At 55.0% G+C, this 12,306-nt stretch overlaps 1 protein-coding gene across 1 annotated transcript; it reads left to right on the forward strand.

Moving 5' to 3' along the window:
• The first annotated feature begins 1,329 nt into the window (after positions 1-1,329).
• LOC135326348 (olfactory receptor 14A16-like) lies at positions 1,330-2,265 on the forward strand. Its single transcript, XM_064504229.1, has one exon. The coding sequence runs from the start codon at positions 1,330-1,332 to the stop codon at positions 2,263-2,265; it is 936 nt and encodes a 311-aa protein (XP_064360299.1).
• The last annotated feature ends 10,041 nt before the right edge of the window (positions 2,266-12,306 follow it).

Raw genomic sequence — 12,306 nt, forward strand, 5'->3', positions numbered from 1 at the left:
CTCTGGCAGAGGAGAGGGGCCTGACAGCTGCCACGGGCCTGTTTTGTGCTGCCCAACAAAGGGGCTGAGAGCAACTGCTCTGCAAATGTCACTGTCTGCGAGGCAGCATGCCCAGCTGGGTAAGGTGAAGGCTTTCCCAAGTGCCCCTCTGTCTCTCTGTCTCCTTGCCTCCTTCACCACCGGGATCATGATGTTGCTCCTTTTTTTTCCCTCCTGTCCATGCTGCTCCTGTTCTTCTCTCGATCTGCCTGGGGTTGAGGGTTTCAGCTGAAGTTCAGACACCAGCACTGCGAGTTTTAGAGCAGAGGAATCTGCGTGGAAATGAGGTTGCCCCAGCCCCCTTCAAACTTGTGCAGATAAAGGAAACACAGTCTGTGGAGTTGGGAAATGAGCTGACTCTCCTTTGAGGAGACCCCATCTTCAATCCTAACGGTCTTGACTGTTTCCCTGTTGGGTCTTGCCAGGCTGTAAGCTGCACTCTAGAAAGACACAGCTGTCTCATAGCATCTCTGTGATCTCATAGCATCTCTATGAAGCTGCAGAGATGCTGAGAGCATGGAGATGGTGGTGGGAGGCTGTAAATGGGCATCTGAAAAGAGCCCTGTGTGTCCTTGGCTAGAAGAGGAGTGTGGAGACCTCCCTCAGGTGCCTGGAGAAAGGGTGAGAAGGTTGGAGATCTGCACTTTGAAACTGGACTTGTCTGCTCTCAGCAGGGGCTGGTTTCTTTTGGGGGAACAGCATGCTCCAGCTCAAAGAGGTGCAAGCACAGGACAGGTAGGAAGGAGACTACTAGACAGTCGAGATGTCCCCACTCCAAGTGACAGTGCATGCTTTCCTCTCAGGACTCACAGTAGAAATGCCAAGGATTTCTACTTTTAAAGAGCACTCCCCAGGGGAGGCGAGGGCCTCTCAAAGAAAATCAACAATATTTTAAAAATCCCTGAAACTCACTTCTGCAACCCTTGTCCTTTAGAATTGGGAGAGAAGATGGTGAAGAGCTCTTCCACAAGATGAGTGAATTTCATTTGACAGAAATTGTGAGTCTCAGAGCTAGTCACCCCCATTCCCATGTACCCCCTGCTGTACAGCAGGACAGACTCCTCCGGAACCTATGGGCAGAGGTCCCTGCTCCTCGTGATACACTCTGCTGACACAAACCAGAGCTCAAGCAAGGGAACTGGGCAAAGGGCCTCCCAATAAAGAGAGAAGCAATATGGGATTTTTAATAAGAGAGGAAAAACATTATTTATTTATTTTCCTTTCAAAGTCTCTCCTAACTTGTCAATGTCTTTTCCTCCTTGGACAGTCCCCCACGGCCAGAAGGAGCAAATGTTGAACAGCAGCTCCTTCAATGAGTTCCTCCTCCTGGCATTTGCAGCCACACGGGAGCTGCAGCTCTTGCACTTCTCGCTCTTCCTTGGCATCTACCTGGCTGCCCTCCTGGGCAACGGCCTCATCATCACAGCCGTAGCCTGCGACCACCACCTTCACACCCCCATGTACTTCTTCCTCCTCAATCTCTCCATCCTCGACCTCGGCTCCATCTCCACCACTGTCCCCAAAGCCATGGCCAATTCCCTGTGGGACACCAGGGCCATTTCCTACTCGGGATGTGCTGCCCAGCTCTTCCTGGTTATCTTTTCACTTGGAGCTGAGTGTTCTCTCCTCACAGTCATGGCCTATGACCGCTACGTTGCCATCTGCAGACCCCTGCACTATGGGACCCTCATGGACAGCAGAGCTTGTGTCAAAATGGCAGCAGCTGCCTGGGGCAGTAGTTTTGTCAACGCTCTCCTGCACACAGGGAACACATTTTCAATACCACTCTGCCAAGGCAATGTTGTGAAGCAGTTCCTCTGTGAGATTCCCCAGATCCTCAGGCTCTCCTGCTCAGAATCTTACCTCAGGGAAGCTGGCCTTCTTGTGGTTAGTCTTTGTTTAGGCTTTGGGTGTTTTGTCTTCATTGTGGTGTCCTACGTGCAGATCTTCACGGTTGTGCTGAGGATCCCCTCCGAGCAGGGCCGGCACAAAGCCTTTTCCATGTGCCTCCCGCACCTGGCCGTGGTCTCCCTGCTTATCAGCACTGGCATGTTTGCCTACCTGAAGCCCCCCTCCTTCTCCTCCCCAGCTGTGGATCTGGTGGTGGCTGTTCTGTACTCAGTGGTGCCTCCAGCAGTGAACCCCCTCATCTACAGCATGAGGAACAAGGAGCTCAAGGAGGCACTGAAGAGATTGATCCAATGGGTCCAAGATCAGCAGCAATAACTGGGGATCTGGAATCAGGACTCTGTGTTGCTCATTTCTCTTTTTTCTTACTTTTCTCTGATACGTTCTTGCAAAAAGAAAAAAAAAGTTCAGTTATGTGTGACTTGTCCTCAGGTATCTCTTCTTTGAATCTGATCCAGAGGCTGTGTTGAAGCAGGAAGCCAGACGTCCCCCTTCATCAGCGGAGGTGGGTGAACCTCAGAGCTCCCTACTCTGAGCTGCTCAGATGCCCTCAAGGCAATGAGGAGGGTTCCCCTCTGCAGGGTCTCTTCAAGGGAGTTCAAGGGCACAGAGTCAGGCTCAGACGAGAGCAGGCAGTGTGAGACCACAGGTCCCATGTCCATTAGGAGAGCTCAGCTCCCCTGGACACAGTCAGGGTGTGATCTCACACCCCTCTCCTGCAAGAGTGGCAGCCAAGTGTCACCATGGGCTGGTCCCTTCCCTCTACAGCACCCCAACACTACAAGTGGAGGGGGAGTGGAGGGGAGGGGAGTCAGGCAGCAGCTTGTGGAAACAGACCCCGTGCGTGGCAGTATCATCCCCCCACTGCTGCAGCAGGCATTTCCTCACTGCAGCCTTCCTGTGGGGGCTGCAGCTTTCCTGGAGACATCTCCTCGCACAGCAGCAGGACTTTCTCTTTTTAGAGCTGTTCTCTTCATTTCCATGCTGGCCTTCTGTGCTCTGTGCTGTGGATATGGTGGATAGGGTCCAGGACTTCTCATGACCTGGTGGTGGTTGGGTTGTGTTTCCATGTGCGTGTGTCCTGGAAGTACAGGCAGGACCAGGCAAAGGGCACCCTTATGCCAGACCTGGCCTGCAGAACAACATTTCCATAATTAAAGGGGATCTCCCCTGTGACGTGCCTGAAGTCTGTCCTTTCTTCAGAAGATGGAGTCAAAACTAAACCCAAGGGATTGCACCACAAAAGGGCCTGTTCTTCTGCTTGTGAACTCCATGGGATCCAGGAGTTGAGCTCAGAGTTCTTGGCTTATCTGTTAGGGACTGAGGGCTGGATTCAGGGTTCATCTGTCAGTGACCAGTGGAGATGGGCAATGGTCTCTGAAATGTCTGCCTGGGGCTGTCCCACAGGTGACAGTGCTGATGAGAGATGCCCATCCTTCTGTAGGGGAATCGGAGCCCCAGGAGAGCTCAGGGGATCTCCAGGGACAGTGTGTGCCTGGGGAGGGCAGTGAGTGGAGCCTCACAAAGTGAGGGATGGTCCATGGTGGAGTAACCAGAAGGTAGAGCACTAAATCCAGGTATGCATGGGGAAAGGAGGGCTCTGCAATCCCCAGAGAGGCAGTGGGGAGCTAAGCAGCCCAGGGAAGGGGCACTGGAGAGTGATTGCTGCACCCTGAGTGAAACACCACAGGCTGGAGCTGGTGCCCACCCAAACACATCTCCTGCCATTTCAAGTGCCCTGGGGTCACTCTGAGCACCATCCATGAGCACAGAGAGGTGCCAGCAGTATCAGTGGTGGTGATCCCTGTCCAGCTGGGTCTGCTTCCTGCCCCAACCAGCATGGCCCATGGCCCCACAGGAGGGCAGCTCCATGTGGGAAGCGGAGCCGAGGGCTGAGGGTGCTGGTGAGGCAGGCAGGGCAGGGACCCACTGAGGAGAGGTGCCATCCTGCAGAGCCTGGACAAGAGGAGCAGAGCAAGTCTGGGGATAGTACCCGGGGTCAAGCATAGTCCAATGATGGCCAGATGGGACTGCAGGGCTCCAACCAGCCCTGCTTTGCACACAGGGTTGGACTGGAGACCTCCAGAGGTCCCTTCCCAGCAAAACTCCTCTGTTAATCCATGAATTCTCAGACTCTGCTCTGGCATGGCTGGCACAGGGATGAGAGCACCTGGGGCAGAGCAGAACGAGCTCAGCTGGGGGAGTGTCTGGGAGAAGATCCAAAGGTCCCTGGCTCAGCCCTGTGGTTTCAAAAACTCCCTCACACACCCTGAGAGGCTCCATCTGCCTCTTCCACCCTCCCTGTGCTCCCCTCCTGCCAGCCAAAGTGGAGTCCCGCATCGCCAGGGGACTTTCTTCCACACAGGGAGGAGAGAGAGGGCCTTCACCAGCCCCAAGCTGACGTTTCCACCCCTGACCTTGACAGTTGTGTGTGCCTGGATCTGCCCACTTGCCTTCACCAGAGTCATGGCTGCACTGAAGCCCATGAAAATCCCAGTGCTCCTATCCTTGAATGGGCATCCACCCTGAACCTGGAGCCTGGCTGGCTATAGAGGCATCCCCCATCCAGTATCCCAGCTGTGCAGACAAGGGCAGGGGTCTTTCCTCTAATTTCCCTGCTCCTCCCATGTTCCTGGCACTGCTGTTGCTGTGCCCATGTCAAACCCTCCTGCCGGCAGACTTCCCTGGGCCTGAGGCAGCTCCAGCTCCCTCCAGGGCTTCTCTGGAGCCTTTCAGGAATGGGCTGAGGTGGGGCTGGCACCAGAGATCTCTGACATGAAAAGGGCTGGGTTATTATTAAATGACTATTAAATGATCCCCCAGAGTCTGGGGGACCTGAACACCTGGCCTCTGCCCAGCCCAGCCTGTGCCCCACACAGAGGTCAGCAGACAGCCATGCGCTGGGATCTGCCGCGACCTGGTGCAGAAGAGAGTCTGTGCAAGGCTGGTCTTTTCCTCTCCATGGGGATATGGAGACCTGCAGGAGGATGGAGCTGGCCATGCATCACCCCACAGCTGGGGTGAGCAGCCAGTGCTGCAAAGGGGTGATGTGAGGGGCTGCTCTGGAACCATGGCCCTGGGGCAGCTTCCCCAGTGTATCCGTGCAATGCAGGGAACAACCTGGGCTCTCCTCTCCTGCACCCGCCATGTCCTGCTGCCTTTCCCAGCAGACCTGCATTTGCCTGCAAGCACATGGCTCTGTGCTCCCACACTACTGTTCACACGCAGGAGCTGCCTGCTGGCTTTTTCCTCTCCTGGGCCCTTTCCAGACCAGACCAGACCCTCCCCAGCTCTCCCCACCTCCCCTGCCCTCTCCCCAGCCCACCCAGCACAGCAGACCAGGCTGGGGTGGCCCCACAGCAGTGCCCAATGCAGGGGACTGCAGAGCTCTGGGCACTCACCCCACAGCCCCAGCCCCTCTGACGGGCACAGCAGCTGCTGGGGGGCAGAGAGGGGTGTCAGCCTCCCCATCAGCCCCACACCTGGGGACCAGCAATGGCACAAGGCAATGGAGGCCAGGCACTCCAGGTCTCCACTGCTCTGATGCCCAGAGATCCTCAACCCTGGCTGCCTGCAGCCCCTCCGGCACCTCCTGCGGCCCCAGGGATTGAGCAGCCTGCCCACTCCAGGCACATGCTGGCCCTGGAGATCCTCTGTGCTCCCTGGGTGGCTTCATATCCCCTTCCAGCAGGAATGGCATCTGTCACCAGCCCTGTAATATGTGGGACAGTCCCCAGCAGACACCTCTTGACCACTCACCCCCTCCAGGGGCACTGGCCACCCGCAAGGGACAGCTCAATCCAGCCCTCCTTCCCTAACACACCACTCTACGAGCTGATGCCCCTTAGCCCATGCAAAACTCAGGCACAGCAACAGGGCCTTTTCAGGTGCAATTCCCTGAGCTCATTCTTGGCTCCAGATGGGAAGAGGAGCCCAGCCTTCAGGCAGAGTACTGAGAAAATCCCCTTTTATTACAGAGAAGCTGCGTGAGTGGTCAGCTCTGACACAGTGAGGGGCAGATTTACAGAAGGCCTCTCAGTCAGACAGATGGGGTTTGTGTCTCTGGAGAAGTGGGATGCATTCAAACATTTGTGCACAAACATGAGTATCACAGATAGAATGTGCAAAACAAAAGAGCTGCCTGAGATAAACTGGAAATGAGTTCTGAAGAGAGGTGGGCAGCCTATTGCTGCACAACTAGTACCACTTGAATCAGTTTCCTCAGTGCCTCCTTGAGCTCCTTGTTCCTCATGCTGTAGATGAGGGGGTTCACTGCTGGAGGCACCACCGAGTACAGAACAGCCACCACCAGATCCAGAGCTGGGGAGGAGAGGGAGGGGGGCTTCAGGTAGGCAAACAGGCCAGTGCTGACAAACAGGGAGACCACGGCCAGGTGCGGGAGGCACATGGAAAAGGCTTTGTGGCGGCCCTGCTCAGAGGGGATCCTCAGCACAGCAGTGAAGATCTGCACGTAGGACACCACAATGAAAATGAAACACCCAAAGGCTAAACAAAAACTAACCACAAGAAGCCCAAGTTCCCTGAGGTAGGAGTCTGAGCAGGAGAGCTTGAGGATCTGGGGAACTTCACAGAAGAACTGGTCCACTGTGTTGCCTTGGCAGAGTGGTATTGAAAATGTGTTAGCAGTGTGCAGGAGAGCATAGAGAAAACCACTGGCTCAGGCAGCTGCTGCCATTTTGACACAAGCTCTGCTGTCCATGATGGTCCCGTAGTGCAGGGGTCTGCAGATGGCAACGTAGCGGTCATAGGCCATGACTGTGAGGAGAGAATACTCAGCTCCTACCGAAAAGAAAAACAGGAAGAGCTGGGCAGCACATCCTGAGTAGAAAATAGTGCTGGTGTCCCACAGGGAATTGGCCATGGATTTGGGGACAGTGGTGGAGATGGAGCTGAGGTCAAGGAGGGAGAGGTTGAGGAGGAAGAAGTACATGGGGGTGTGGAGGCGGTGGTCACAGGCTATGGCTGTGATGATGAGGCCGTTGCCCAGGAGGGCAGCCAGGTAGATGCCCAGGAAGAGCGAGAAGTGCAAGAGCTGCAGCTCCTGTGTGTCTGCAAACATCAGGAGGAGAAACTCGTTGAGGGAGCTGCTGTTGGACATTTGCTTCCCCTGGGCACAGGGGGATTCTCTAAGGAAGAAGAGACATTGACAAGTTAGGACAGACTTCTCTGAGCAAAACTTTCTCATAACCTCTCACAAACACACACTCATTACCTCTCCCCATCTTAGTAGCACTGTCACTGAGCTGCATGGCTTGAGCTCTGGTTTGTGCTGGCAGAGCTTGCTGTGAGGAGCAGCAGCCTCTGCCCATGGGCTCCAGAGGAGTCAGCCCTGACCTACAGCACTGCGTACATGGGAACAGGGGTGACTAAAATTTATATTCCCAGTTCCAGTCAGCTTTAATCCACTCATAATGTTGAAGGCATTTTCAGCATTTTCACTCCCAGTTCCAAATAATGTGGGTGCATGAATAGTTTTAAGGCTTATTGTGTCTTCTTTAGCTGACCCTGTCACACTGGAGGAGGATTCCTGGAGGTAGAAATCCTCAGCATTGCTGCTGCACTCAGAGGGACCAGCTGTGATTCCAGAGAGCCAAAAGGATTCCCTCTGACTTTAGTGCAGAGGCAGGAGAGCTGGCCTGGCCATCTGCCTTGTTCCCAGCTGCCCTGTGCTCACACCTGGAAGGTGCAGGACAGTTGCACTCGTATTACCCAAAAAAGAAACGACACTGTGGAGAGCAGAGGAATCCACTTCCAAAGTGCTCATCAGCACTCTTTCTGAGCGTGTGTGAGGCAGGTCTCAGCCCTCCCCTTGCAGCCAGCAACACCTTGGGCTCCTTCCAGTTGCCCACATCCAGCCTCCCAGCAGCATTTCCGAGGCCTCAGTATGGAGGTGGCTTCTCCCTGGGGCACCTAGATAACACCCAGCAGCAATGGGAGAGCTGTGGCCTTCTGGAGGGCAGCTGCAGCCCAGCCAGACACCCCAGGGAAATGGTTGAATGTCCTAAGGATGGGGTGTCCTGACGAGAGAGCTGGCACATTCCCAGCCCCCCACACTGCACTGCCCAGAGCCCCACAGGCTAGAGGGGCACTTGGGCACCTCACTGTCAAGGACACGTCTGCATGGCAGGACCTGCAGGGTCAGTGTTGTCTGAACTGCATCAGAAACCCCCCTGCCCAGAGAGTCCAAGGGGAAGGACAACGGCAGCATGGGCAGGTGGGAAACATGGAGCAATACCATGACATTTGTGCCCAGGGAGGCAGGGACAGGCAGGCACAGAGGGGCACTCAGCAGTGTCTCCTCTCCTGCATGTCCAGCTGCCGAGGAAACGACTCCTGCCCTGGACCCCACAGCCTTGAGAGCAGAGGGCTGTGCTGGCTGGCAGAGGAGAGGAGGTGCTGGAGTTGATGGTTCCCTCTCACACTCTGACCATGACTCTGCTGCCTGGAGCCGTCCCTGCAGGGAGCTGTTTCTCTGTCCCCACGTCTCTCCCCTGCCAGTGCTCACAGACCCCATCCCACCCGCTGGGTGCTCAGCTCTGCCCTGCAGAAACCTCCCGGGGGCAGGACACTGCCCAGGGCACCTCCCTGTTTGCAGGTGCTCCGGAGCAGGGGAGACAAACCTTGGTGAGGCTGGAAAGGTGCTGCTGGCTCTGTCTGTAGGCTTCAGGGTGGATGAAGGCATCTGCTGAGTGCCTCCCAGAGCTGCTCCTCTCTCAGTGTCCCTGTTTTGGAGCCCTGTCCCCTGTCTAAACCTGACAGATTCAATCCCATTTCACCCCACTCAAAGAGAATAAAACTGAAAGCACAGACTCATGACAGCTCCTTCCCTTTCATGTATCCCCTGCCTTGACCTTCCTTTTGGAAAGGCCCCTCCAGGAATGTCCTGGGAGTGAGCCAGAGCTTGGAGCAGTCCTGACCCACACAGCTCCCTCTTGACAGGACCTGCCCTGCTGGGGGTCTCTCCTCCCACCCACAGCTTCTCCCTCAGTGCCGTGGGGAGCTCCCCGGGCAGGCTGAGTGCTGGCCCTTGCAGGCAGCAGAGTCACTGCTCCAGGCACACAGTACCCTGGGGTGCAGGGACACTGCTCTGAATTACAGCCCTGGGCAGACCTGTGTGCACACCCCAGCTTCACAGCCCTGCAGCATCCCTGCGAGAAGATAACAGGCTGCCCTTTCCCTGTGACGGTGTGGCAGGGAATCCCTGCTCTAAAGGATGTCCCCTTCCCCTGCAATGGAGAAACTGGGAGAGTGATCCTTAAAAATGCAGTTGTGTGACTGGACAGGTTTCAAGACCTTTCCAGCAACCTCAGTAGCATTGCCCTACAGACAGAGACTTACCGTGTCAAGGGCTGTGAAGATTTCTCCCACAAGCAGCTCTCCTCTGTCCTCCCACTCCACACTGCCTTCCACTTCTCTCTGCCTTCTCTCAGCTCATGTCAGCAGCAGCAGGCAGTGCCCACAGCCCTGCTGCTCTGTGCAGAGGAGCTGCTCCTGCACACAGCTGTGTCTGGGCAGTGCTGCCAGGTTGCCATGAGCTCCCTCCATCCCAGGAGCCTGACCCCACTCAGGAGCAGAGGCCCAGCTGAAGGCCTGAATGTCTCTGTCCCTTGTGCTCCCTCCTCCTGGGAAATGTTCACTGAGGTAAACCAAAATAATCACTGACGGTCCCTCTCTAAACAGTGTAGAGAGAGTCATTCCAGCATTGCAATTTGTTTCATCAGAGCATGGTTATTCGCAAGAGGTGGAAATGTCCCACTCAGGAAATGTGCCCCCTATCCCCATCTCTTAGCTAGGCAGGACACCTAGATGGGGACAAAAACAGAGCTTGTTTTCCCATCGTTCGGGTATTGTTTCAGATGAGTCAGTTTGGGCTTCTCAGGCTGCTTTAGAAGGCCCTGGGCTGGAGCAGGATTCAGATCCTTGCCGTGAGCTCCACAAAAAACACACTGAAGGTGGGATTCCCCTTGCCAAGGCAGAAGTGAGCACAGCAGGGATGTCTGCATGCAATATCTTGGTCTAAGCTCCCATTATAATCCCTGGAGATGGACGGTGGGAGTCAGCTGCTCACACACAAACACCTGGTGACATTGGAAGAGACAGAGGTGGCCCAAGGCATGTGCCAGTGTCTGCTTGCTCTGATGGAGCAACTGTGAGACCTACATCCTTCTAGAGCATGAGTTGGGGGCTAAGCAGGGAATTGCCTTGGCCACTGAAATGGTAATAGATGTCCACTGCTACCAGAGCTCCACTCACTAAGAAGCTGAGACACATGCAGATCCCAACATTGCAAACAGTTGATGCCATCCAGTGCAGGCACTTGTTTCAGTGACAGAGAAATAGGCCTGCAGGGCCATGTCGGGTGCCTGGGGTGTCCAGCACAACCACAGGTCTCTAGCAGATACACCATGGGAGCTACAGGAATACCATGCCTCTTTGGAGTGCTTGCTGGGCAAGTGCCCCAGGGCATCTCAGATTTCCTACCAGTGCTCAAACAACTGGATCCCACCACTGCCTTTAGGCCAAGTCCATCCCATCTACAGCCAGGCGTGCTGCATAAATGGGAGAGACACGTCACACCAAGGTCTCCGCTCTAGTCTCTGAACCCCTAAAACCTTCTAGCTTTCCTCCTCCTGAACCTCTTCTCACCCCCAGATGATATGACCAGGAACTGGGCTAATGACGACCTCAGAGTGGCCAAATCACAGGCTGCCCAGGGCCAGAGACTTCTTCAGTGGCTCTTTTCCTTCCTGGAGATCAGTTCACCTCTGCCACAGGACCCAGGGTGCTACAAATCAGCTCAGGCAGCAAACCCCTCTCCTGCCATTCCTGCACAGCCCAGCTCTGTTTCTCCCTGGCCTTGGGCACCGCATGGTTTGCTCTTTCAGTGGGAACCTCCTTTCACCATTACATTGCCGCCTGCTATCTATGGCAGCATGTCTGTGCTCTGAAGTGGGGCCATTGCACACACGGTGTCCTTGGCTCTTGGTAACAGGTTTCACTAGTACAAATCTGTTCCCTGTGCCACAGCTGAGGCTCTTCAACCCAAAGACACACAAGTGCATGCAGGCTGGGGCACAGAGAGGAGCAGATGGAGATGCACAAGCTGTCACAGGACTGAAACAAGGTTGGAATAACTGAGATGCAGTGGGACAGCTCACATGACTGGAGGGCTGTGATGGCAGGGTACAAGCTCTGCAGGCAAGACAGTTGGGGAAGATGAGCAGGGGGGATGCCCTTGGTGTGAAGGGACAGCTCAGATGTATGGACCTCTTGCATGGGATGGACAAAGGTTTGGGTGAGAGCTTGTGCGTGAGCATCAGAGTAGAGGTGACATTGTGATGAGAGTTACAGACCACCCAATGAGGGGGAGGAGGTGGAGGAGGTGGATACAGTCTCCCTTAAGCAACCTGAGGAATTCAGGAGGTCACAAGGCCTGGTTCTTACAGGGGGGACTTTAATCTCCCTGACATTCATTGGAAGGGCAAACAGCAGGGTGCAAGCAGTCCAGGAGGTTTCTGGAGGGTGTCAGGGACATCTTCTAAGCACAGCTCCCTGATGGGTCAAGAAGGGTGATGCTCACCTGGACCTGGTTCACACACACAGGGAAGCACTGATCAGGCCTGTGATAATCTGTGGAATCCTCGGCTGCAGTGACTGTGGAATAGTGGAGTCCCAGATCATGAGGGCAGCGAGGAAGGACAAGAGCAGTGTACAGGCTCTGGCCTTCAGAGGAGCAGTTTTCGGTCTCTCCAGGGAATCCCATTGGAGGCAGCCATGAAGGGCAATGGAACTCAGGAAAGCCAGCAGGTCCTTTAGGGCAGCAGCCACCAAGCACAACGATGGTCCCTACCGATACTCAGTAAAACTAGTAGACATCTTGGGAGATCAGCTTGGCTAAACAGGATACTACTGTCCACCAAAGTAGGGATGATGTTAGGGAAATCAGAGCTCCCAGAGGATAGACACTTGCAGGGGATGTCAAGGGCATGAAGAAGAGCTGCAACTACTCCAGTAATGGAGAAAGACTAGGCAAGGAACACCTGGGCTCACTGCTGAATGGTGCAGGGGCTCTAATAATAGCAGATTCAGAAAGGTCTGAGGAGCTCAGTGCCTTCTTGGCTTCAGTCTGCACCCACAAGGTCTCCTGGGCTGCTGTGCCTCAAGTCAGGGCTCCAGAGAAGAAAAACAGCCAGCAGTGGATGAGCATTGAGTGAGGGATTGCTTGCAAGAGCTAAATCAATACAAGCCTTTGGGTTTAGACGCCTTGCATCTAAGGACATGGAGAGAGCTGTCTGCTGTCTTTACAAGGCCACTGCCTATCACTTTGAAAGGCTGTGG

Source organism: Dromaius novaehollandiae, unplaced genomic scaffold, assembly GCF_036370855.1.
Source record: "Dromaius novaehollandiae isolate bDroNov1 unplaced genomic scaffold, bDroNov1.hap1 HAP1_SCAFFOLD_27, whole genome shotgun sequence".
In the NCBI taxonomy this organism is placed as follows: domain Eukaryota; kingdom Metazoa; phylum Chordata; class Aves; order Casuariiformes; family Dromaiidae; genus Dromaius; species Dromaius novaehollandiae.

Coding starts and splice junctions, on each gene's coding strand:
- LOC135326348 (XM_064504229.1), top strand. CDS start 1,330: ATGTTGAACAGCAGCTCCTTCAATGAGTTCCTCCTCCTGGCATTTGCA.